General features: G+C 45.8%; 2 protein-coding genes across 6 annotated transcripts in view; one reads left to right on the top strand and one right to left on the bottom strand.

Moving 5' to 3' along the window:
• DAAM2 (dishevelled associated activator of morphogenesis 2) overlaps positions 1 to 3,127 on the top strand; it is a 107,565-nt gene extending 104,438 nt beyond the window's left edge. For all 3 annotated transcript variants that reach the window (XM_019751532.2, XM_019751531.2, XM_074332871.1), the window contains one exon: positions 41 to 3,127. In XM_019751532.2, the coding sequence (XP_019607091.2) occupies positions 41 to 262 (222 nt within the window). In that variant the 3' untranslated portion in view covers positions 263 to 3,127. The remainder of the gene's footprint in view (positions 1 to 40) is intronic.
• Positions 3,128 to 3,741: 614 nt separating this feature from the next.
• MOCS1 (molybdenum cofactor synthesis 1) overlaps positions 3,742 to 27,508 on the bottom strand; it is a 36,825-nt gene continuing 13,058 nt past the window's right edge. The window contains exons 4-11 of one of the 3 annotated variants that reach the window (XM_019751535.2): positions 13,963 to 14,127; positions 11,756 to 11,817; positions 11,312 to 11,423; positions 10,835 to 10,947; positions 10,193 to 10,303; positions 7,781 to 7,901; positions 7,197 to 7,259; positions 3,742 to 5,313 (exon numbers count right to left, since the gene is read on the bottom strand). In XM_019751535.2, coding sequence (XP_019607094.2) covers positions 7,204 to 7,259; positions 7,781 to 7,901; positions 10,193 to 10,303; positions 10,835 to 10,947; positions 11,312 to 11,423; positions 11,756 to 11,817; positions 13,963 to 14,127 — 740 coding nt within the window. In that variant the 3' untranslated portion in view covers positions 3,742 to 5,313; positions 7,197 to 7,203. The remainder of the gene's footprint in view (positions 5,314 to 7,196; positions 7,260 to 7,780; positions 7,902 to 10,192; positions 10,304 to 10,834; positions 10,948 to 11,311; positions 11,424 to 11,755; positions 11,818 to 13,962; positions 14,128 to 27,508) is intronic. The other 2 variants (XM_019751533.2, XM_019751534.2) reach the window with 2 other exon arrangements.

The following is a 27,508-nucleotide window of genomic DNA, read 5'->3' as shown; positions in this document are numbered from 1 at the left end:
GGGGGTGCCAGCCCTTCACTCTCCTTCCTCACCCCTCCAGCTAAAGGAGCAGAGGGAGCGAGAGCGGTGGCAGCGGCAGCGGAAGGTCCACACGGGCGGCACGCTGGAGGAGGGAGGCGAGTTCGACGACCTGGTGTCAGCTCTGCGCTCGGGGGAGGTTTTTGACAAGGACTTATGCAAGCTCAAGCGCAGCCGCAAGCGGTCAGGGAGCCAGGCCCTGGAAGTCACCCGGGAGCGGGCAATAAACAGGCTAAATTATTGACCTGGGGACTGGCCACAGCAGGAGCCCAGGAGCCAGGGATGGACTGAGAGGGGCTGAATGGATAAGGCGGTGGTACTTAAACAATTTGGTGCTCGGTTTAGAGCCCTGGGCTGGGTCCTAGGGTGGGGGCTGTGTGTGGCAGGACCAGGCGTCTCCCATACTTGCCTGAAGGGGCTCCTCTCATCTCTTCCTCCCATTCTTTCTGCTCCCCAGCCCCCAGGGACTCTCTGAGGCTGACTTGACATCCCTGGCAGGCCTGGCTGAAGGGGCCCTGCTGCCCACAGCCAACATGGCACCCACATGTTGGCACAGAACTGTTTCAGATCTAGACGGAGCAGGTCCGTGGATTTGCTCTAGATTTCGTGTGCAGTGGGGAGTGACTGTGGGGTGGGCCTCTGAGGGCCAGGGTGAGAGAGTCCAAGCTCTCATCCCTCACGAGGTGGCTTCATGGAACATTGAGCTGGGGGCGTACTTTCTTGAATGGAAGAGGAAGCGGCATTATATATTCTAGCTAAATATGTTCCAGGAAAAATATGCTGGGTGGATGATGCAGGGACCAAGTCGCCAGGACTGAGTAGCAGTGCCTCTTTCCTACATCACAAGTCCTTTAACACCTCTCTTGCATGTCTTAAGTGTCTCTCCCTTCCTTCCCTACTGTTACCTCCATCCTGCCTAGTAATCCAGAATCCCAGAAAACCCACCTTTGGGTTCCCCTGCCTGTGGCTTACTATCAGGTACTTGATGAATCTGATAGGGGAAGGGGTTCAACAAAGACCCCATGTGCCACACCTCGTGCCTTGGGCATAGGGACCCTAGAACAAAATGCCGCCCCGCCCCACCTCCCCTGGAGCGTTGTCCTGAGGTAAGACCGTGACCTGACAGCCCCTCACCAGAGGGCAGCACTGAATGCCTAGTCCCACCCCAGAGCTTTCTGGCCTACCACTCAGATGCCAAACTCTAACATCTGCCTCAGGGCAGAAGCCACAGTGACCTCCCACTCTGTCCAGTGTGCAAGAAACCACCTCAAGCCACGTGTGTCTATCTGGCTGAGGCTGGGACTGGAGCGTCGGTTCCTGAGAGGGTCCCAAGGGCCAGGGCTGCTCTCTGCATTGACATGCCATTTCTGAGGGTGTCTCCTTCTCTGAGGCATTCACAGAGCCCAGAGCAGGCAGGGGAAGCTAGGGAGATGGAAGATGAAGGATGGAGGAAGAAGGCCCATTTCCCTGGGGTGTGTGCTGCCTGCAGGAGCCAAGGGGGAAAGGCTGGTACCTGATGTGGTTCTTCACCCTGAACTTCCACGGGGCCCCTGTAGGTCCTCCTGTCCACTCCCACCTTCCACGTTGTCCATTCCCATTTCACATTCTGCCCATCTTGAGCAGGTGGGTCAATGGCTGTGTCTACACAAAATTGTCTGTCTTCTACAAGAAAGGAGGTGAGGTCAACTCCATCAAAGCTCTTATTTTCAGTCTTTTCTTCCCCTAGAGTTGACCTTTCATCCTCTGTGTCTGCCTACCTGACACCTCCCACCCCGCCACCATCAAACAGCTTCTTGCCCTTCCATCCTCCTGCCCTTCCTTTTGTTTCTCAACCTTCCAACCTACTCCTCCAGCTCAGGGTTATTGCCAGTGGACAGACGGATGGGCTGGGCCCACTCTTCAGCTGCCTATCTATCTTTACCCTACCTTATCTTTTCCCTACAGATTCCTGGGGGTGGGGCCATAGTAGCTACAAGGGGGTGTGGAGAAGAAACATAAGGTTGGTGAGCCCGGCATGTGTGTTGGTTTGAGGGGGAGGGATCTACGCAAACATAAGCCTGGCCAGGACAGGTGTGAATGAGCCATCCGGGAGCCCAGGTGAGGGCAAGATGAAGGCTTCCAGGAAGAACAGCTGCAGAGAGCTCTGTTATACCCATCTGTTTACCCAAGAGCTCATACCACCAGCTGGTGGGGTTATGGAAGGTTGTGCATGGGGTCTCTGAACGTCGTCTCCCGAACTGGCTGGGCTGAGGTCAGCCTAACCCACAGGGGCAGGGAACAGGCGAGGGCTCCACTTCTACCCAATAGGCACATCCAAATCCTGATATTCCCACCCACCATGGACGACTGGACACGCACCAGGACAGACAAGGAATATGGAAGCTGTTCAAGACACATTGGATCCGCAGAAAAGCATAATTTGGTTTAACTGTTTACAGAAGACACATACATTGTTCCAGGGCTCAGGCTTCTCACCCCCCAAAATTTTTCCCTCTCTATTTATTATTTTCAAGATCTGGCCAGTGACTCTGGCACCAGACATCATTGTAGGCAGATCTCCAAAAAGTGCCTTGGACCAGGCACCATCATGGCTGACTCAGCAAGAAGGGGCTAGTACCCCAGGAAGACGGCTGAGTTGGTCCTGGATATGCTATATGTTTACGCCTGTTTGTTCTTTGGTCTTTTCCCAGTGCCCTTCCCACCCTTCCTGCCATCTTCGGGTAAATTTCTCCAGCTGTCTAACTTTGTGTCCAATGTAAAATTCACTTAACCTAATGCAAGCTGTCCCCTTCTCAGCCGCAGCGTCCACTCCTCCTCCCATGATGGAAGTAAGGTGTGTTTAGGGCAGTGGGAGGAGGAAATTCTCCAGGTGGTTGGGGAAGGGTTTGGTCCAGGCTCTCCCTACCCCCATCCTATTTCCATCAACGGGGGAGCCATGACTGTCTCCCCCACCTCTACCAGGGACGCCTTCATGCCACGGCTCTCGCACCAGTTGTCTCAGACAACAAATGAGGTTAATGTCTGAAATCGGCAGCATCCTTTTCACCTGCACCTTTTTTATAATATATTGTAATACTGAAAAATATTAAATCCATACCATCCCCTTCCAGCCTGCCTTGGAACTTGTGCCTTCTTCCTGGGAGGGGGCTTCAGGTGTGCTGGAGAGCAGGCACAGCCGGGGGTGTGTTGGAGCCAGCTCACCCCAGCTCTGAGAGCTCAGTGGTGACATTTTCAGGAACTCTGCAAGCCAGTTCATATGGTACCATAGCTTGAAATTGGCCTTGGAATCTGGCTTTTTCTTTTCCCAAGAGCTGGCTGTTAAACATTCCCCAGCACACCTGGGTATAGGGCAGAGGGGAGGCAGCCAGAGAGTGTCACTGAGGATCGACCGAAACCCTGTCCACATAGAAAACCCAGCAAACAAGTCCAGGGCTGGGGATGTGGAACCCAGGAACCTGTAATTGCACCCCAATCTCTAATAGCGAGTGATAAGCTTTGGATACTCCCACCTGACAGTCTTACTGTACACAGTGCATTTCTGTGCCTCCCACTCCACCCCTACATTCTCCCGCAGGGAAGGTGGGAATATAGGGAAGACATGTCCCTTCAGTATGTCCAACATCCCCTGCTCCTCTTTCCCAGGACTTGGGCTTTGGGGTGGGGTGAGGTGAGGGCATGAAATCTAGCAGCTCAGTGACCTGTGCACAGATACAGTCCTCGGTCTTGCGTTTCCAAAGTTGGCACTGCAGCTTTATTTTGTGCGCTGTGAGGGTGAAGGCAATCTTCAGCTCTCTTCTTTCCCTGATATGTTCCAGAATAAAGGGGTATGGGTGGGGGGGGAACAGCAGTGCACAGGGCCAGGTGTGGCCGTGAGTGGTCAGGCGTCCTCGTGTGTGTCCTGCAGCCCACGTGTGTGTCCTGTTAAAGGAGGGGGCCGAGGAAAGGGAGCAGGCAGGATAGTGCAATGGTTAAACAGAGAGCCTGCAAGTTTGAAGGGAAACAAGCTCTTTCCGAGGATGGATGGTGGAGAGGCAGGGGCAGGGCAGGGCTATGGATCCACAGACTTGGGCAGGCAAAGCTGCTGAAGAGAAGTCGTCGTACATTCTTAGTGCAAGCTGTGCTTTCCCCCCTCAAAGTGGGTTCTCTGCTTTGTGAGCCCTTATTCTCTCCCCAGGGAAGTAGCAGAAGAGAAAACCCAAAATGAGAAGTGGAAGTTAGGGGCCGGATTGTCTGAAACTGGTTGTCTGAAACAGTCCACAGATAACGCAATATAATTTTTCAGTTACGTAGCATTGCTTATTGCAACCCCCTCCCATGACCTTAGTGTCCAGGAAGGCTGAAGGGCCTGCTGTTTTCCTCTCTGAATAAAGGAAACCTTGCAGGTCATCAAAGGTCATTGAGCAGTAAGGGAGTGGGCTGACCTCGGGTTCGCACTGGTAAACAGTGATGGGGTTAAAGGAACTTGACACCTTTCCCTCGGCATTGCATCCCATGTCCTGACCTGGCTGGGCCGTGGTGAGAGAGGGCAGGAACTCTAAGTCCGATGGAAATCCCCTCTCTGACCCCCCGTCTTGCTGATGAGCTTGATCTCCTCCAACACGATGTCCCTGCTGACAGCCTTGCACATGTCATACAGGGTGAGGGCAGCCACAGCAGCTGAGGTCAGGGCCTCCATCTCCACCCCAGTGGGGCCCTGAGCCCGGCAAGACGCCTGGATCACCACGGCATGGCGTGTGCTGTCCAGCTCCAGCCGCAGCTGGACATGGCTCAGGGCCACATGGTGGCATAGGGGAATGAGCTGGCTTGTCACCTTCGCTGCTTGGATCCCAGCCAGCTGGGCCACCACCAGAGCATCTCCCTTCTTTAGCTGGTTCTCTTGGACGAGTTTGAAGGCCACGGGCCCCAGGAGGACCACAGCGGAGGCCACGGCCACCCGCTCTGTGTTGGGCTTACCACCCACATCCACCATAGCTGCCCGTCCTTCTGTGTCCACATGGGTTAATTGGTCCGAGGTTGGCAGGGGTCCTGAGCGGGAGGCAGGAGCCCGGGACACAGGGCTAAGGCACTTTGGGTTGGAATCTGAGTCTGGGTGGGAACAGTAGTGTCTCTGAAGGGAGCCAGACCCCGGCCACCGCTGGGCAAGGGGCGGGGTCTGGGGGACCCGGCATCCTGCCCATAAAGTCGTCACCTGGTTGGAGAAACTCACTCTGTGTCTCAGACCCTGAACACCGAGGGAGTCGTTGGAGGAAATGCTTGGAATGGCTGGTGGGGAATCTTGGAGCATCAAAAATAATTCTGAAAGGCAAGAAAGAAAAAGAAAAAAGACTGAGTCCAAAAGATAATTCTTTTTCCCACCTCTTCTCCTAACCCTTTCCTTACCCCACCTTGAGTTCTCTCTTCCACACTGAGGAAAGAGGAATGAAGAACAAAAACCGTAGTGAGAAGAGATGAAACAGAAGATACACAGATAGTCCCCAGAATACAAGTATGCAGCCCTTCTCATCAGGGGTCACACAATGGCCCTGCCAGTTTCCGCCTGTCCTGTGAGGGGACCCCTGGGCACCCCTCCTCACAAAAACTATGTTGGCAAAGTTCCCTTAGAAAACACCTGAGGTCTGAAGACTGAAGCCTGGATCAGAATACCTCTCCACACCTCTTCATTTTCTTAAAACTACAGCAAGGGTCTCAGCCTGAATCACCAATTACAGCTACTCTCATCTTTGCACTCTTGTGAAGAGCTAATAGTAATCGTGTCCTTTACAAATTAACTACTAATAGACATATTTAATCTATTTAAACAATGCGTTTCCAGCCTCCTTAGCACATCAGACATGCACATAAAGCGACAGGCTGGCCCAAATGGTCCTGAGGGCCTTGGGAACCTTGCAGGCTCCTGTTACTCAAGGGTGGTCCCCGACCAGCAGAGGCAGCGCCATCTGAGAACAGTTAGAGACGCAGAATCGCCCCCCCCCCCTCCCAAATCCACATGTGAAATAACAAGATCCCCAATGATTTGGGTGCATATGAAAGGCTGAGAGGCTCTGCTCTGGGCAACTCTTGGCTTTTAGAACCCAGACTGGTTTAACCACTTTGTATCCTGGAGAGTAATCAGATACCGTATGGAGCAAACGTCCAGCTTCATCATGCTCGGGACCCCCGCCCTTGTCAATGTCAGAGGCACAACCTTCCTTCTAGGGGGGCCCTCCAGGCATTCCCCACTCCTTGTCATAAAGCGTCAGCATGGCTCAGTGCCCAGCAAGAGGGCTACAGAGCTGGAAGTGGGGGAGGAGTGATGAAGACGTTTTCTTCCCAAAGCACAGGGTGCCCTGGTGAGCTGTCTTTCCTCCTCTGGGTGGCTGGTGTGCAAGGCTCGTCCCTGGGTGCTCTCCATGCCGTGGGCTCATGGCTCCAGCCTTTGCAGAAAAGCCTCTTCCCCTAGTTTTTTTCACTGCTTCCTCTTTCCTAGTGGCACAGTTCAGGCGCCCAGACCCAGAGCTATGGCCGAGGGGGCGAGGCTTCCCCGGGTCTCGTCTGGGCATCGTGCCAAAGGGGCAACAGCCCCTCTGAAGCTTATCATGGCCCAGCCAGTTCCCTCTGGGCCGGAGACCACGTGTCTTTTGTTTGCAGCATCCTATGCACTGAGAGACGTCCTAAGCACATAAGTTCCTGGGAGTTAAGGACCTCGGAAGCTGAGATCCTGGCTGAGTCATCTCTGACAAGATGAACAACATTCTTAGCTTGCCGCCTAAAGCTCTGCCCAGCACAGAAGCTAACAACACATCAACCAATGGGTGCTAATGGCCCACATTCACCCATGGACTGGCCCACAGTAGAGAGGGAAAGGGACACCCATAACTGTATCCACGCTGGGAGATTCTAGAGCTGAGGAGCTCTGTATTCAGGGGACAACTAACTCAGTGATCGTGACATCTGGAGGACCCCCACCCTGATTTCTGGTGAGCCAGAAGGACCATTGCTGCAGCATGTTTAGTGGAGGGGAGCCATGCACAGGGGAGAGCAGAGGCAGTAACAGCATGAAGGGCTACAAAAGGATGAAGGAGGAATAGGAGAAACATAGGATGAGACTATCAGGACGAAATGCAAGACCTACGGGTGCCTCCAGGCAGGGGCCCCACCCCCCTGGAAACCCCCAATGACAAGGGTGAGTGTTTACGTACTGCTGGGTCACCCACCGATGAGGATCATGGGCCGGTTCTTCATCTGGGAAATATTGAACATGCCTGGGGTCAGGGGCAGAGAGAGGAGAGCAGAGAACGGGAGAGAGAGGGTGGGGAAAGGAGAGTTCAGTGGCACAAACACGGACATAGCATTTATGACAACCCCCTGTATCTGTACTCACCTATGTGTATCTCACAAAGCCCCCACTGTGTACGGCAAGGTCACCCATGACCAAGCCCAGAACAGTCTGTGGACACCCAAGATCTACCCTCCTGACAGAAGGCAATGTGTGGGATGAGAGAGAGGAAATGACATCCCTCTTCTCTCCATCCAATAAAACAGCCCTGGAGAATTCAGGGTCCCCTCTCCTGTGCAGTCTCTGCAGTGCCAACTTCCCCAAGGAAGGGGAACCATCACCATACCCCAAATCTGGGGTCCCACAGGAGGGACTGGGAGTGGGGATAACAGTCCTGCCAGCTCCCTTCCCATCAGGCTTTCCTGTCCTCTCCCCTCAACTACGGCTGCCTTCCTGCTGACGGGCCCACTCAGCACCCGCCCTGGCCTGACGCACTCCGCCCCTTACCTGCATGCTGCCGCTTCTTCCTGCCCACAGCAGCCCCGATGATGCTCAGAAGCTCCTCCTCGGACGCCCCTGCCCGCAGGTGATCCCGGAGAGACACCTCTGCGTTCCCAAAGAGGCAGACCTGCAGGGGTCACCGTGGGGATGAGGACAACATGCCTCCCTCATCCCTGAGCCTTCGCCCTGAACCCTAGGGACCCCCCTGGGCTGAGCACCAGCACCCAGGCCTCCCAGGGCTGGGTCATACTCAGGGCGGGACTTCCTGCAATGAGGGACAGAAGGTTCTGGACAGAGGAGTCCAAGAGGCTGGAAGAGCAGGAAGCAGGATCAGACATCCCAAGGTCCATCTCTGACTTAGCCATGTCGCCTTCGGCTTGTTGAGTGTACTTTTAAAAATTAAATAGTCGCCAACAGAGATGGTACCTCCAAATCCAGATCCATACCTTCTTCTGAGACCTTCCATAGAATGGCATCTTCATGGCCAAGAGGGTGGACCCCAGTTAGTTGTAGCTGAGTCCTGGCAGCCCCCTCCGGACATGGGACACACATCTCATTTCGCCTCATTTCCCTCCTGGTCCCTTCACTCATGGACGTTACCTGCCCGCCCCATCCTACTCCAGTCTGCGATCCCTGACTGGTGGCGGAAAAGCAGAGGGCTGCTGGAGATACCATCCTGAGGTCATTCAAACTTGACTCAGTGTTCCCCAGCTTCTGAGAGTGGCCGGTGCTCTGGGGGGCTCGGGGTGTGTGAGGCAGTCCCAGAAAGTGAGATACCTACTATCCTCCCACAAAACTGTATAAAGCACCTACTATGTGTCAGCTCTACACAAGACACTGTGGACGCAGAGACAGAATGTTTGAGAAGTCCCTGAGGGCAGAGACCACCAGAGAAAATCTAAGCAGAAGGCACAGCTACTTCACCATGTTGGTTAGTCCCCATTCCTCACTCCCTTCCTGGTACCCAGGTCCCACTCTCTGCCCGTCGGCCACCAGGAGGGCCCCTGATGAACTCCACCTTCCAGACTTCCCTCCAGCTGGTTTCCACCTGGGTTGGCTGATGGGAGATGTCAGGGTGAGAGGAAAGTGAGGCCCGACATTTACTTCCTGCTTCCTCCCCGCTCTGGCCTCTTGGGCATGGCTGCTTCCCTCCATAACTACCCCAACACCAACCAGGAGGCCACGCCACCAGCCTCTGGCTCTCCCCAGGCCCCAGTGACACCACCTCCTCCCCTGCAGCTTCCCCCCAGGGGTGGGGACAGCTGCTTGCTGCTGCTCATTGAGTGTCAACACCCCTTACAGGTTCCCCTGACCTGCGCTATCAATAGCCTTTTCGGTCCATTCTCTCCGGAATCCCACCTTCAATTTCCTGCAGGCCCTGACTGACACACACACCAGCTAGTCTGGGCCAATTTTATATCCCCAGCCCAGAAAAATCTTTTTAGCTTTTTAACAACTGCTGGAGGGTTCCTTTTGGAAGTCAAACTTAATGCATCTAAACACAACCCCCTTGACCCTCCCCCCACCTCAGTCCTAAACAGGTCTCAATGCCGACCAGCGACCTGGACGCCTTTCTCTCCTCCCTCCACCTGCATTACCAGGGTCCTTCATCCTTCCTCCCCATTTTCACCTTATGCTCTTACATATTTACGACATCGCTAAATGGCCATCTAAGCAGTCTTCCTATTTCCAAATTCAATCTGTTGGTTATTCTTCCTAAAACACGAAGGGATCATGTCTCCTCCATGTTCAGAAACTGCACAGCCCTACTGTCAACAGAGCATCGTCTGCACCTTCTATCCGGGCACTCCCGCCCACTGCAATAGCGGCTTTAATCCGCCCTGGCCACGTTAGCACGGACCCCAGATACACGTCCTCCCTGCCCTCACTTCTCCTCCCCCAGCCATTCTTCCAGGCTCACCAAGGTCCACCACCCTTACGGCCTGTTCGGCCACACATCTGACAACCTATGGTGCCACCCATTAGCTCCGTTTGGCCTTACCAAGGAGCCTTTGTGTCCCTAAAGGGAAGGGGCAAGTCTATGCCTCCCGTGCATCATCCACTTTGGATGCCCAGCACACGCTGGTCAGACGTGAGTAATGGAGGCAGGTTTCAGGGCTGAGCCCCTGGCCTAGTGCAAGGGGCCAACCAGGGTGGGTGCCGGGCGAAAGTGCACACTGATTCAACTCTCCCCCGCTCCCCATTACCTAGTCCTGGAAAGTGGGTCCCAATCAACCAAAAGTTACTTCAGGGACCCCAGGAAAGAAGGAGTCAGGCCCCCCATGGGGGTGACTGCTGCTCTCATGACCTCCCCAAATCTGACATTATTTCACCCACTACCTTATTCGCCCTGCTAATCTCCCCTCCGGTCAGGGGGTTCAGGTGGGAAGGGACCCTCCTGGGGAAGGGGGCACTCACCTTGAGGTTCCCGTCAGCTGTGATTCGCAGCCGGTTGCAGGTCCCACAGAAATGCTCAGACATGGATGTGATGAAGCTGACGTGGCCTCGGAAGCCAGGGATTTTAAAGCTCTGGGGTGAGGAGGGCAAGAAGGGCAGTGTGTGGGGGTGGTATATGGATGGAGACGAGCCCCTGCACACCAGCTCACTCCCTGACATCAGAGCCCTCACTCCACAGCCCTCTCCAGAGGATCCCTCCGGAAGGGAGCACCCAAGGCCCTCAGACAACAGACGACTCATACACGAATGACCCATGAGCTCCCTGCCTGCGCCTGGCCTGCCCGAGAGCAAACGTGCCAAGAACGCAGGGCCCTGTGGGTAGCACGGCCAGAGCAGGCCCTGTGGAAGAACAGATCAAGCTCCCCTCCACCACTTACTGGGGGGGGTGTCCTACAACAAGTTACTTAGCCCCCACCCATATCCGGCCTGTGTCTTTACCCAGGAAAAAGGAAGCTGTTGTGATGGCCCTGACACGCTTCCTGCTTCAGTACTCCTGTCCTGCAGCGCTGAGCTCCAACCTCATGCAGCCCCTGCCAGCTCGCCTGTCCTAGGGTGAAGGCGGGACTTTCCTCCCTACCCAACCCTCCTGTTGCCCCCTCAAACCTTGGCTGTGCTGGATTCCTCCTCAGGCAGCTTCTCCAGCTCCGGCCACCGTTGCCGGAGGGTGTCCAGCATCTCCTTGTAGCTGACCATCTTCTTGAAGTTCCACTTGTTGCCTGCATTGGGGTTGGAGGTTACTGAGTCATGGCGCTGCAGGGGCCCAGGGCCTTCAGGGCCATCCTCCCACATAGCCCAGGAATCAGCTCTCTCGGACGGGAGGTCAGGAGGCCCCGCCTAGAACGGGTGGATCAAATCCCCCCCACACTTGGCACTGAGAAGCCTCCAGTGTCCCATTGCAGCCCTAGCCCTGGCGCCCGCCAGGGCCCCTCCCTACCATCCCTGGAGAAACGCCTACACACACAGCAGGGTCTGAGGTCAGCAGTACCCAGGGGCTGAGCCACGACCCCTCCCGGGGTCACCATGCTCTGCCGAGGGGCCCAGCCTCCTCTCCTCTCCCCCACCCCGCTCCGAGTCACTGACCATCAAAGGGCATGTACTCTATAAAGCGCACGTCCAGGGGGAGGCCCTCAGTCAACGCGACAAAGTCCAGGAGCTCGTCCTCGTTCAGGCCGCGCATCACCACACAGTTCACCTGCCCGGGGCACAAAGGGGCCATGAGGGCTGTCACCCAGGCTTTCTTTTGCGGGGATGACTTTTGGGGTTCTAGTACCTGCCTAGGTTCTCCACTGGGGGTCCCAATCCTTGCCTTTCACCCCACAGTTCTCCACAGGTTGGGGGAGTCCATGGGGTCACTGATTTTCTCACCCCCCCTTTTGGGGTCAGGGGCAGGGCTGGATGGAGTAGGTAAGGAAGTGGGGGTGCAGGGGGCACTGCGGCTGCACTGGCCAAGGCCAGGAGCTGGTAGTGAAAGGTCAAGCCAGGGTGGAGGGGACAGGAAGGCCAGTAGCAGCGACGTGTCCTCACCTTCACAGGGCTGTAGCCCAGCTCGATGGCCTTGTGGATGCCTTCCATGACCTTGTGGAAACCTGCGGTGAGGAGGAGAAACAATCTAGGAACTTCCTCCCTCTCCCCAGCCCCTCCCACCCATAGGGAAGCAAGTGCCAGAGGTGTAAGGAGCCTCAGAGACCCCTGCGTCTGGGCAGGGGCTAACATTTTCTGTAAAGGGCCAGGCAGTAAATACTTTGGGCTTTGTACGCCAAGAGGCAAAATTCAGGATATTATGTAGGTGTATGTCATAAAGATTTTATTGACTAAATTCAGAATATGGTAATAATTGAGCATGCTTTTTTTTGTAAGACAGGTCTACATATGGAATGGAAGAATTGAATTCTTTTTACAGGGATATTTTGCTTAATTGGCACTCATAGTGAAAAAACATTCCCTATCATTAAATTGACTGCAAATATTACATGCAATATCCACCCTTGGCTCGCAGGCTGTTAACAAGCACGCAGGGGCCAGATTTGGCCACTGGGGTGTAGCATGCAACCTGATCTAGGCGAACCCTCTCACAGTCTAGAAGAGGAAACTGAGGCCCAGAGTGAGGCAGTGCCCTGCTGGTGGCCTCGCACTGCATCTCTCAGAATGCAGGCTTCCCAGCTCCCTTGTTAAGGCTTTCTCCTTAACAGCCTGTCCATTCATTCACTCTGCATATTCTCACCCAGTACCTACTTTATGCAGCAGCTGGGCCAGGGCTGGTGAGCCATTCCTACGTGTGTGGTTCTCACCTATCGCTGCTTAACCCCAGGCTGGCTTTCCCTCATGCCCAGCTCACTCCTGCATCTAAACATTGGAGTGCCTACTGTATGCAGGTCCCACCCCAACCCCAGCCTGCACAGCCTGCTGATCATGACTGATTCCCAGCTCAGACGCCACCCTGACGTGGCTTGGGGATGGCCTCCGGTGTCCTTGCAGCATTTTTGGATGGCTCAGTAAGGGAGGGCAAAGGGAAGAATATGCCGCTTTTATATAAAATGCTGTTAGGATAATCTAGAACTTTTCTCCATAAAGCGCTCTCCCCTCCAAAGGAAGGGGGTGGGCTCAGCACGAATGGGAAGGGTGATCTGATGTTAGGACATACTGTCACCAATCCTCATTCCAAAAGCCCACAAACACACCTCTACTTTCCTACCTCAGAGCCCTTGCAGGTTCTCAATTGACGTTCCCCATCAGAATAAGCTCCCTTGATCTGAATCCACCCCCCAACCCGGTTCCTCAAAACCCAGGACATATGCCACCTCCCTGAAGCCCTCCTTGTTTGCCTTCCCCCACGAGGAGTTCTCTCGTCCTCTCTGTAGTGATTTAATCAATACCACTAGACCAGCAAAGGTGGTCTAGTGGCATCACACGCTTGGGCATCAATAGCCTGTAACACAGGGCAATGTCTTGAGTGTCTCTGTCTTCTCCCACAGCGCGTGGAACAGCTCTTTACAGAGAGCAAGGACACCACAAGCACTTCCTCAGCACACAGATGGGTGTAAATGGGGATTCACACTGTGAGGCAAGAATCTCTGCCCCAAAATGAGGTCCATGACCCAAGAGACGTCAGACAGCAGTCACCTAATGAGACCTGGGGCTCTGGCCGCTCTACCTCTCCAGCCCGGCCCTCCCTGAGGAAGCCCAGTGGGAGGGGGCTGTGGGTATGCTTGTCACAGAGGATGAGGGGGAACGACCAGGGTAGGCCCAGGATACACCACTGGGAGCTGATGGGGGACCCCACCTGGCAGTGCTGTCCCTGACCGTGGCACCTCAGGGCAGCTGCTTCTACCCAAGGTGGCCCCGTATTTCTTTAGAGCTCATTATACGGTAATCAATTCATCCCAGTTTCACAGTCCTCCTGTTAGTATAGTGGTGAGTATCCCCGTTGGTCATCCCAGTTTGCCAGGGACTATCTTGGTTTGAAAACTGAAAGTTCTGTGCTCTGAAAAATCCTCTTAGTCCTGGGAAAACTGAGGGCAAGGCACAGGTAGGTTGGTCAACGTAGCTCTTAGCATCTGATCCCCCAAAGTCCCCAGGGGTGTGGCTATAAAGACAAGGGACATTTGGTGAGGGGTGAAGAATAAATGCCTAGGCTTATCTATCGCCCAGACACCGAGAGAGAGAGAGAGCGAGAGAGAGAGAGAGAGAGAGAGAGAGAGAGAGACCCTCCACTGTGAGCAGCATGGGATCACCTTTCCTGCGGACGATGAACTCAAACTTGGCTGGCACCAGCGTGTCGAGGCTGATGTTGATGGCATTGAGACCAGCTTTCTGAAGCTGAGGCAGCAGCCGGGCTAGGTTGATGCCGTTGGTGGTGACGCCGATGGTCCTCAGCCCCTCCAGTCGGTGGAGCTGGGCTGTGGAAAGAGAGGAGGGGGAGTCAGCCTCCGTATTCTTGGTGGGGCCAGGAGAAGGGCTGAAAGGCCAAATAAGATGGATGCAACAGTGACTTTCTGTGGACCTCTACTAATCAGGCTTAGTGTAATAAGAACTATTAGCATAAAAACAATGATAAAAATAACCAAAAGATTAAACACTGAGTGTCCGTTCTGCTAGAGGCTCTACTGAGGGCTTTGTGTGCGTCAGCTCGTTGACGTCTCACAATAATGATGATCCCCATTTAATAAGGGGAGGCTCAGCGAGAGAAAGAAAATTGCTTGAAGTCACATAGCTAATAAGAACAGCTGAAAATCAAACCCATGTGTACTTGACTCCAGAACTATGCTCTTAATAACCAACTCACAAGTCTTAATACTCTGTATGATAGAAACAAAAAAGTGTTTGGATTATGCACTAAACGGACTCCTCCATTCCACCAAAAATCCCTAGAAATAACAGAAGGGTTAAAAAAGAACCCATAATAGCATTGGAAGGCAGGAAACAATGCCTTCAATGGCCCAGAAAGGTGGAGAATACAGAAAGATAGGAAGCAGATGGAGATCAGATGGATGGAGGATACAACCCAAAGCACACGCAGAAGACAGTTCTGTACAAAGTGGGAGGGTGACGGCACCACACTTAGTAGTCATATATGCAGGGAACAAAAGGGTCCTTCATCATGTCAAGGGAGTTGCCTCTCTGGGGAATTATATTTGGGCTAATTAAGTAAGTTGGCCTCTCTCCAGGGAGCAGCAGCATTTACCCCAAGGCTAGATCACTTAAACTAGCCAAAGGGGGTGGGGATGCCCTGAGTAGCTGCTGATAGTCAGGAGACATGGGAGCCCTGGAGCCCAGAAGCCCAGCAGGACCTCATGCCCCTACTCCACAAACTCAAGGGCAACGAGCATAAACAGGAACAGCATTGACAGCCAGGCCAACAGAAACCCTGGGCACTGAGATGAGTACACAGCCAACATTTAAGGATAATTCTGAGAAAGAAAGATAAATTCCACAATTAGTGAAATGAAAGAGATACAGATGAGTCTTTTAAAATTCAGAGTTAGATGAACACAGATGCAAACATCCTCAAACATTAGCAAACCAAATTCAACAATACATTAAAAGGATCATACAACATGATCAAGTTGGATTTATTCCAGGGATGCAAGGACGGTTTAACATTCACACATCAATCAACGTGATACAACATCATTAACAAAATGAAGGATAAAAAAACACACAGTCATTTCAGATGCAAAAAAAGGCATTTGCCAAATTCAATATCCATTCATGATAAAAACTCTCAACAAAGGGGTATAAAAGGAACGTTGCTCAACATAATAAAGAGCTATATGACAAGCCCACTGCTAACATCATACTCAGTGGTGAAAAGCTCAAAGCTTTTCCTCTGAACTTGGGAACAAGACGAGGATGCCCACTCTCACCATTTTTATTCAACACAGTATTAGAAGTCAGCCAGAGCAATTAGGCAAGAAAAATGAATAACAGGCATCCAGATCAGAAAGAAAGAAGTAAAAATGCCACTATTTACAGATGACATAATATAAGACAGAGAAAGCCCTAAAGACTCCACCTGAAAATTGTTAGTTAATAAACAAATTCAGTGAAGTTGCAGGATACAAATTCAATATACAAAAATCTGTTGCACATATACTCATAATGAACTATCAGAAAGAGAAAGTAAGAAAACAATCACATTTACGATTGCATCAAAAAGAATAAAATACCTAGAAATCAATTAACCAAGCAGGTAAAAGACTTGTACACTGAAAACTATGAGATATTGATGAAAGAAATTAAAGACACAAATAAGTGGAAAAATATCTCTGCTCATGGATTAGAAAATTAATATTTTTTAAATGTCCATCCTGCTTAAAGAGATCTACAGATTCAGTGCAATTCCTATCAAAATTCCAATGGTATTTTTCACAGAAATAGAACAAAGAATCCTAAAATTTGTATGGAATCACAAAAGATCACAAATAGCCAACACAATCTTGAGAAAGAAGAACAAATCTGGAGGCATTATGCTCCCTGATGTCAAACTATGTTACAAAGCTACAGTAATCAAAACAGTATGGTATCAACATGAAAACAGACACACGGATCCATGGAACAGAATGAAGAGCCCAGAAACAAACCCACATGTTCAATTAATTTAAGACAAAGGAACCAAGAAATATACAGTGGGGAAAGACCCTCTCTTCAATAAATGGTGTGGGGAAAACTGCACAATCACATGTTAAAGAATAAACTGGATCACTATATTACATCATACAAAAAGTTAACTCAAAATGGATTAAATACTTGATATGAAATGATAAAACTCATAGAAGAAAAACATAGGTGGTAAACTCCTTGACATTGGTCTTGGCAATGTTTTTTTGTATTTGATAACAAAAGCAAAGGCAAGAAAAGCAAAAATAAACAAGTGAGGCTACATCAAAAGGTATTTATTGCAACATTATTTAAAATAAGCCAAAACATGGCAGCAACCAAATTGTCCATTAATGGATGAATAGATAAAGACAATGTATGTATAGTACACACACACACACACATACACACACACACACACATGCACACTGGAATAGTCTTCAACCATAAAAAGAAGAAAATCTTGCCATTTGTGACAACATGGATGGGCTTCGTAGGCACTATGCTAAGTGAAGTAAGTCAGACAGAGAAAGACAAATATCATATGATTTCATTTACCTGTGGGATCTTAAAAAAACAAACAAAGAGAAAAACAAAACAATACTGAACTCACAGATACAGTGCGTTGCCAAAGGTGGGCAACGGTAGGGGGTGAGTAAAATGGGTAAAGGCAGTCAAAGGTATAAATGTCCAGGTACAAATAAATCATGAGAATGTCATGTACAGCATGGTGACTATAGTTAATAATACTGTATTGTATGTTTGAAAGTTGCTAAGAGGGTAGATCTTAAAAGCTCTCATCACAAGGAAAAAAATATAACTCTGTCATGATGTCTGTTAACTAGAGTTATCGTTGTGATCATTTTGCAATACATACAAATAGTGAATCATTATTTTGTACACCTGAAACTAATATTATGTTATATGTCAGTTATATCTCAATAAAAATAATCAGAGTGAATACCCTCCAGGAGTTACATATTACATTCTGAGACAAGAAAAAGAACTAATTAGAATTCTTAAAAATAAAATACATAGAGTTACAGAAAGATACATACTTGGTGGAAAGTTATAAAATACAGTATTGGAAATATACAGAAAGTTAGAAAATATAGAAAGAGAAAAACTCGATGGAAAAGCAGTATGGACACGGAAGAGCAAATGAGCGGGCTGGAATACTGAGCAAAGGAATTCTCCCAGAACTGTACACAAAGGAACAAGACTAAAACAAAACAAACAAACAAAAACACCTCCTCACATTTAAATCCAATAAAATCTATAGAGAAAAGATACTGTGTCAAAATGTCCACGATGGTTATCTTTGATCTGTAGTATTATAGGTGATTTTTTTTTTTTTATATTTACTTGCCTAGAGATAAAATTTATTTCAAACCACCTGAATACATAAATCTTGGTGAAGGATTAGCTCAGCTCTGCATGAAAGCAGAAACCAGGAGTGAAGTGCCCAAATGAAGCTCGATTGAGAAAAAGGCCACAGAAGATCACCTTTTTAGGTAGGGGTGTGCAGAAGTACACATACTCGTGATCTAAGACTAAAATTACATAGCCTTTCTGGAGAGAAGTTATGTATGATACCTTATAAAGCCTTTGATCTCAAATTTCACGTCTGAAAATTGAAACCTAAGAAAATAATCATGGATGTGAACAAAATTGATCGACGAGGATGTTTATTAGAGAGCAATGCATGATAACGGGCAGTGGGAAATCATTCTAATAGCCAACAATAGAAAACTGGCTAAATTATGCTTTGTCTAGATGATGGAATAGTATGCAATCAAAAATGACTTTGTAAAATGTTAGGATGTTGGGACATATACATGCTATATTAAATTGAGAGAGTAAAGAGTAATTACAAACTAGATGCAGAGAAAAAAAGACCGCAGATCACCAAACCAAAATGTTGACTGGGCAGTAATGATATTCTTTTTGCTTATCTGAAATAAACATGTATTATGACTTTTGTAATAAGAAAATAAAAGTTTAAAAATCAAACTTGTTTTAAAAAGAAAGGAAAGTGATTTCCTTTGGGGCTTTGCCAAGATGGAAACTGAGCAATAGCTGTTGGTTCTCTCCACCCCAACCCTGGAGAAACACAGAATCCAAGAACATCAATAAAAGAAAATCTTGAGAAACTCATAGGAAGATGGACAGGTCTTTTGAACTAATATGGGGGAGGTGGTTTATAGCCTGGGGTTGAAGGCACCTGGCAAAACCTGTAAGCAGTTAAAGGAATACAAAGTGGTTCAACTCTATTCTTGCCTCACCCACTGATGGCTCAGAACAAGCACCACTCGTCCCCTTACTGAAAAATCGGTGGCATCAGCCCCAGAGAACTTGCTCAGGAATCCACATGTGATAAACTCAGTAAGCTGCCAAAGCCCCGCTGGAAGAGGGCTTGAAGACAACAGGTGGGGACTGACAGCCTCCTGCATTCATTCTTCCACCCTCCCAAAGCCCAAGCACTGGTGGATTCAGATCAAGAGTGAATCCTTCCAAATCCACTTCTCCTTGAGGGTTTGAAGGTGAAGACCTACAGGACCGCCATATGACTTAGCTCCAGGAGTGCCAGTCTCATCATAATGGAAAGTCTTACGTGGTGGAGAGACAAACATGAGTGAATAACTGTGATATTCTGGAATCGTGGGCTCCCTGGGCCTATCAAAGATGAAAATCTAGCCTTAAACCTTTTTTCCATTAAGCAGTGCCATGTGTGTTATGTGCCATTGAGTCAACTGCGACTCCTGGAGACCATGTGAATGAGTGGTGCCCACCATGTCCTGTCCTCAGCAGCCCTGCTCAGCTCCTGTAGACTCAGCCTATGGCTTCTTTTATGGAGTCAGTCCACCTCATGTGTGGTCTTCCTTTTCCTGCTGCCTTTTGTTTTCCCCAGCATTATTGTCTTTTTCAAAGAACCCTGCCTCCCCATGATGTGTCCAAAGTAGGGCAGCTTCAGTTTTATCATTTTTGCCTCCAGCAATGTTTCAGGCTTAATTTGCTCTAGGTCCCACTTGTTCATCTTTCTGGAAGCCCGGGGTATCTGTAGAGCTCTCCGCCAACACCACATTTCAAATGAATTGATTTTTTTTTCCTATCAGCCTTCTTGCCTGTCCAACTTTCACATCTGCACGTAGTAATTGGGAACACGAGGATGTGGGTGATCTTAGCCTTGGTCTCTAATGACACATCTTTGCCCTTGGTGATCTTTCCTCATTCTTCCATTGCTGCCCTTCTCAGTCTCAGCCTTCTCTTGATTTCTTGGCTGCCGTCTCCATTTGAATTGAGGACTGAAGCAAGGTAAGCAAAATCTAAAATTTCAAAGCTTTCATTGTTTATGTTAAAGTTGTGTATTTCTTCTGGAGTCATGATTTTTGTCTACTTCACATTCAAATGAAGTCGTGCTCTGGCACTTTCTTTTTTCACTTTCATCAGAAGTCATTTCAAATCATTGCTACTTTGCTGCCAGTAAGATGGTGTCATCTGCACACCTTCAGTTATTAATATTTCTTCCACCAATTTTCACTCCTGCCTCTTCTGAGTCTAGTCCAGTTTTTTGTATAACATGTTATGTGCACAGATTCAACAAACAAGGAGATTAAATGCACCTTTGTCTAGCACTTTTGCCTATAGGAAGCCATTCTGCGTCTCCCGACTCTGTGCGGACAGTGGCCTCCTGTCCCCAGTACGGGTTACACATCAGGGCAATCAAGTGCTGAGACACGTCCATTTCTTTCAGAGCAATCCAGAACCTTTCATGATCCAGGCAGTGCTGGATGATGAGGCTTTACCGTAGTCGATAAGATAATGACTAACCTTCCTCTGGAATTCTTCAGAGCACTGCAGTATGCAACGAATGCTCGCAAGTAGATCTTGAGCGCCTCTTCCTTTTCTGAATCCAACTTGAACATCAGGCACTTCTTGCTCCATCGAAGGTAGACGCCCTCTGTTGTGTCACCTGGAGCATCACTTTACTTGCACGAGAGATCAGAGCAATGGTCCTGCAGACTGCACTCCTTGGCGTCTCCTTTCTTGAAAATTGGGATGTACACTGAACATTTCTAGTGCATACAAGATAGCTAATATGCTAGGGGAGCAAACTTACTGGCTAAACTAAGGAAACTCTTGAGAAGTACAACTAGCACCCTCACTCCACCCCCCTCCCCCAAAAAAAACCCTGTAAAATATATACCAATAGAACAAAAATGATTAAAAGAGATAGATCAAGTATGTAAGATAAATATGATAAACACAGTAAAAGAAATGAAGAATATTAATCATATGAAATAAAATTTTTCATTATGAAAAAGAATAAGGCGAAAGATTAAGTAAAAACATAATTGTGAAGTAAAGAAACACAAGAAATAAGATGAACAGTAACATGTACACAGAAGGCAAAATTGGTGAGTTATAAGATTATAGGGGTCTTCCAGGAAAAGAAGAAAGAGAATAAGAAACCGAAACATAATTTAAGAACTGTGGAGGTATAAATAGAAGGGGCAACATCCAGACAACAGAGGTCCCAGGAATAAAAAATTAAACTGGAGAGAAGGAAATATCTAAAGAAATAATGGAGAAAATTTTCCTCAAATTTAAAACAATTGCTTAGTATTGAAAGAACAATTTCATGGAATGTCTACAGAACAGATGAGGAAAGCCTATTCTAGACATAATATAGTAAAATTTAAGAAAATCAGACACAAAGAAAACACTCTAATAACTTCCAAAGAAAAAGAGCCTATCACCTGCCCAGAGTAAGAAGCAGATTGACAGACACCCAGACTTTTCCCAACAGCAATACTGGCTGTAAGGAGACAATGCAATGACATTCTTACCATAAAGAAGGAATGATCTTGAATCTAAAATTTTATATGCATTCAAATAACATTATAAAACTACTACTCTACTACTTTAAAGCATAAAAACTACCGGCATGCCAGATTTAATTAGATTCACAATCAAAATTAGATTCACCATTAGACCCACATCAAAAAACTGGTAGAGGAAATACTCAAATAAGATGAGAAACAAATTCAGAAGATGCAACAAGAATTATGGGAATTATGATCAAATACCTTGGTTAGGCTTGTTGTTATCTTAAAAGGCAGAAGTGTGCTTCCAAGAGATATAGAGGGGCAAACTATTCGTAATAACCCAGAAGAAAATTCTAGAAAATATCAACAATAAGGGGGAGGATAGTGAAATCAAGGGCCAAAGAGTGTGATCAAGTTCTTGTCTTGTTAGAAGAATCATTTATTTAAAAACCAAAAAGGAGAAAAAAGAAATATAGAAAATTGTAGGTAGATAAGACTGTAGAAACAAGTCCAAATATTTCAATAATTACCATAAAGATAACTAGAATAAACTCACCAGTTAAAAGTCAGAGATAGTCAAATTTGATAAAAGAAACAAAAGGAAGAGCTATATGCTGTTATAGGAGACACATCTAAAGTATAAGAACACAAACAGGTTTACAAAGTAAAAAGATGAAAACAGATTCAGCAGTCTTATTAAAGCTAAAAGCAAGCCGATACAGCTTTAAGTAAAATAAAAGACATAGACGTTAAAACTCAAAGAATCATTATGGAGAGAAACCCACTACATAGCGATGAAAGATCCAATTTATGAAGATATAATTCTAATCACATACAAACCTAATAAAATCACCTCAACTATATATAAAATAAAAAGCAATAGGACCTCTGAGAGTAATTAACAAATCCACTCACTTATTTATTATTGGCAGGCTAAGCAGATAGGAATCCAACAAAGACAGATAACCAGAGGTTTGAACAATAAAATTAACCAGCTAGATCCAATGAACAAATATAGATGCCTCCATCCAATGATTAAGAATAATCATTCTCCTCAATAGAACATTTACAAAAACTGCCAATATACTAGGTCACAAAGCAAGCCTCAATACATTTTAAATAATTATCACACAAATATGTTCTCTGACCAGCATACACTTAAATGATAATTTTAAATGTTTTTTAAAAATCCTCATATATTTGGAAATTAAAAACACCACTTTTAAATATCTCACAGATCAAATAACAAATCAGAATAAAAAATTAAATACTTAGAACTAAATGTTATGAAAGCAATAGGCTATGCCAGGACAGAAGCAGAAATAATAAAATAAGATACAAATATACAATAAGAGGTTCAACATATCCAAAAGTTGGTTTGTTGAATACTAGCACAATAGACAAACCTCTGGCAAGACTTACTAACAAAAAAAGGAGATGAGGCACAAATAAGCCATATAAAGGATTAAAAAAAAAAAAGACAAACTGCATGTAAAAATGAGATTAAAAAAATAGTAAAAAATTTTACCAATATTTCACACCAATAAATTTGAAATAAAAAATAACAAATGTCTTAAAAAACATGCTTTCAAAACTGGCTCCGAAAGAAGTAGAGAACTTGAATAGTGCAGTAATTAACGAAATCAAAGCAGCAGTTAAAATCTCCCTGCAAAGAACATAACAGGCAGAGAAAATTTTACAGGTGAGACAAACTATCAAAACGTGATTATAATACAAACTCTTGCAGATAAAAGAATCAGAGGGGATACTACCTGCTATGGTCTGAATGTCTGTGCCCACTTCTCCCAAATGCACATGTTGAATCCTAATACCCAGTGTGATGGTGTTAGAAGATGGGGCCTTTGGAAGGGGAGTAGGTCATAAGGGTGGTCATTAGTGCTCTTAACAAAAGAGAGCCCACAGAGCTCCTTAGCTCCTTCTGCCATGTGAGGATACAATGAGAAAAGTCTGAGACCCAGAAGGAAGCCCTCACCTGACCATGTTGGCTGGCACCTTGATATTAGACTTCCAGCCTTCAGAGTGTGAAAAATAAGTTTGTTGTTTATAAGCTACCCAATGTATGGTATTTTGTTATAACAGCCTAAAGGGACTAATATACTACCTAACTCATTCTTTGAAACTTAATACCAAAATCAGTTAAAGCAGGCATGAGAAAGGAAACTTACATGTCCATTTCACTCATGGATATAAATGCAAAAACTCAAAATTTTAACACACTGAACCTAACAGTAGGTAAAACATAGTATAACAGGACTAGGTGGGTGTATATATTACAGGTTTAATATCAGAAAAGCTATAAATGTCATTCAGAATAACACAGAAAAAAATCATAGATTATCCTAACATACATAGAAAAGTGCATAATTAAAAAAAAATCTTAGTAAACTACTAAGGACACTTTATTACCTGATAAAAGTTATTTGTGAAAAAAATCCTGTAAGAAACATCATTCTAAATGGGGAAACATTAGAAGCCATTTTCCTACTACCACTACGATCCAACATTGTACTTAAGATCCTAGATATTGCAATAGGACAAGAAAAGGAAATAAAGACATACAGATAGGAAAGAAAAAAAATGGTCTTTAATTGCAGATGATATGGTTACTAGTATAGAAGACTCCAAAGACTCTAAATAAATATATTATAGCATTGATAGCAGAGTTAGGAGAATAAATCAGTAACAAAATGAAAAAACGTAATTGAAAAAATGATACTGCATCTGTCTGAATCCTAGTACAAAATAGAATTCATCCCAGATGGCTAAAATAGACTTTATTAAAAGGACTACTTACAAGGGTATGGGCAGAATGAAGGACCCCAACAATGAGTAGTACAGTGCTCAGACTAGCAACACTGGGCATCCATTACTGTGCCTAAGACCAAAATGACATGGGGAGGGGATTAAGTCAGGAGTCCAATTAAGTCACTATGGAGGAAAAGCTAACCTGTGGGAGTTTTAGTCCTGGAGGGAATTCAGCTAGTGTCAAAAACCCTGTAGAAATAGAGCAGGGAGCAATAAAAATAACCTGATTTCAGCGGCTCAATTCATCAGGAACCCAAAAAGCAAGGGACCCTGAGTGATGATGTCCCTTGGGGTCAGCCACCTAGAGCAAAAAGCAAGGCAAAGGAGGGTGATCGCTGTGGGATGATGGGTGTATGAATAAAAATGATATTAAGTCTCCCCAATTTGACATATAGATTTAATGCAATTAAAATCCCAACAGATACACAAACAATGAACAATCTGAAAAGGGGATTATAAAAACAGTTCCATTTATAAGAGCACCAAAAACAAATAAATTAATTAAATGCTTAGGAATTAACTTTACCAAGGTAAAAACCTTTAAGAATGAAAACTACAAAATCTTGCTGAAAGAAATTGAAGACATAAATAAATGGAAACATATCTTATGTGCATGGGTTGGAACCCTTATTGTTAAATGTCAATATTACCCAAAGCGATCTGTAGAAACACCTATCAAATACCTATCAAAATTCCAATGACTGTTTTTTGTAGAAATAGAAAAGCCCATTCTGGAAATTCATATGGAATCTCAAGAGACTCTGAATAGCCAAAACAATCTTGAAAAAGAAGAACAAAACTGGAGGACTCACACTTCCTAATTTCAAAACCTATTACAAAGCTACAGAAATCAAAACAGCGGGGTAGTAGCATAAAGACAGACATATAGACCAATGGAATGGAATAAAGAGCCCAGAAATTAACCCTCACATATACAGTCAAATGATATTTAAGGAGGCTGCCAAGACCATTCAATGGGGAAAGGATAGTCTTTTCAACAAATGGTGCTGGAAAAACCAGATATCCACAGGCAAAAGAATGAAGTGAGACCCTTACCTAATACCATTTACAAAAATTAACTAAAAATGGTTCAAGGGCCTAAATATTCTTAACACAATAAAACTCTTGGGAAAAGAAATCACAGGACAAAAGCTTCTTGACATTGGGTTTGACAATGATTTCTGGATATGATGACCCCAAAGACACAGGCAACCAAAAGAAAAAAAAGACAAATTGGACTTGACAAAAATTTAAAAATTTTGTGCATCAAAAGATATTATCCATAGAGTAAAAAGCAACCCACAGAATGGGAGAAAATATGTGCAAATCATTTATCTGATAAGGGATTAATATCCAGAATAATAGAAAACTCCTAAAACTCAGTAACAATAACAAAACAACCCAATTAACAAATGAGCAAAAGACTTAAATTATTTTTTTTTCCAAAGCAGATATACCAATGGCCAACAAGCACATGAAAAGATGTTCGATATTACTAATCATTAGGGACATGCAAATCAAAACTACAATGAGATATCACCTCACATCAATTAGGATGGCTGCTGTCAAAAAAATAGAAAACAAATGTTGGCAAGAACGTAGAGAAACTGGCACCCTTATCACTGTTCGTAGGGATGTAAAATGGTACCACCACTATGAAAACCAGTATGGAAGTGCCTCAAAAAATTAAAACTAGAGCTGCCAGATAAGCCAGCATTTCCACTTCTACTGTCTCTTTGAAAGCAGTATGTCTAAGAGGTATTTCTAATGTTCATAGCAGCACTATTCACAATAGCTAAAACATGGAAGCAACCCAAGTTGACCAATGTATGGATCACCCATACATGGTATATTCATACAATGAACTATTATTCAGACTTGCAATAAAAGAAAATTCTGCAATACGTTATAACATAGATGTACTCTGAGGACCTTATGCTAAGTGAAATAAGCCGGTCACAAAAAACAAATACTGTATGATTCCATTTATAAGAGGTTCTTAGAGTAGCCAAAAATCATAAACACAGAAAGCATAATGGTGGTTGCCAGGCTCTGCGGGGGAGAGGGGAGAATGGGGAGTTATTGTTTAATAGGTATAGAGTTTCAGACTTACAAGATGAAAAGAGTTATAAATATGGATGGTGGTTATGGCTCTACAGCAACGTGGACATATTTAATACTACTGAACCACACACTTCAAAACGGTTAAGAGGGTAGATTTTATGTGATGTGTATTTGAAAACAATGAAAAAAAGAAAAATAATCCCAACAGAATTTTCCATTGAACTTGGTAAGCTGATTCTAGAATTCACTCGGGCAAAGCTCAGTACAACTAAAGCACTGCTGAAAAATAAAAAGGACTGGCCCTACCAGGTAATGGATACAGTGCTACAGTGATGAAGACTACAGGAAGTTGGCATAGAGATAAACAAACCGACAGAACACAAGAAATCCCAAACAGCACAATGCCCATGTGGCAGATTTAGAGAGGAAGTGGAGACTACTCAATAAAAAGGAACTAGAGGAAAGGACTATCACATGGAAAAAAAAAAGGAAATTGGATTCCCCAAATCATCCACAGATGAACTCAGGACTTAAATGCCAAAAGCAAAATGTTAACTCTTTTAGGGGAAACATAGGTAGTTGTTCTGACCTTGGGTGAGGTGTTTCATTAACAAGATACAGAAAGCACGAACCATAAAAGATAAAACTGATAAATGTAAGAACGATTGCTTAAAAGAATTGTTACACCAAATGTGGCATGATTTTTCAAACTGGGAGAAGATGTTTGCAACATATATAAATAAATGTAAGAACTGCTATTGCTTAAAAGAATTGTTACACAAAATGTGGCATGGAAGATGTTTGCAACATATATAAAGAACTTTTACCAAACCAAGATAAAAAGATACATAACCAAATAGAATAGAAAAATGGGCAAAAGACATGATCCTGTACTTCACAGAAAAAGAAATATATGTGGCTTGTAAACATGTGAAGTGATGGGTGGCCTCATTCTTAAACAGGGAAATACAAATTAAGACGACATCAAATAACATTTTATACACATTCAACTGGCAAAACTCCAGAATGATAATACTGAATATAGGGAAAGATGTGGTTTGAGAGCGTCTCATGTGCTGTTGCTGGTAACAGTGTAAATTAACACAACCACTTTATAAAATAATGCCAAATTGTTTTCCATAGTTAAACATTCATACCTTGTATAACCCAACTGTTTCATTCCTAGAGAAAATATATACCAGGACACATAAACAAGAATAAAAATGTTTAAAACAATAGTGTTTATAACATCAAAAAACTGGAAGTGACCCAAATGGAGAACGTGTGGTAGGTGCACATAATGGAACAGCAGATCGCAGAGTAAAGGAACTCTGGGTGCAACTCAGAGCGATGTGTACCAATGTCACTTGTCTCAAAAGAGTAAGTTCCAAATGACTACACATGGCATGCTACTTGCAAAGTTCCAAACACTATATCTCATTTTTAAAAAGCAATGAGAAAC

This window comes from Rhinolophus sinicus, linkage group LG05 (genome assembly GCF_036562045.2).
Source record: "Rhinolophus sinicus isolate RSC01 linkage group LG05, ASM3656204v1, whole genome shotgun sequence".
Lineage (NCBI taxonomy): Eukaryota > Metazoa > Chordata > Mammalia > Chiroptera > Rhinolophidae > Rhinolophus > Rhinolophus sinicus.
The sequence above is the reverse complement of the archived record's forward strand: the minus strand, read 5'-3'. Positions and strand labels throughout refer to the sequence as shown.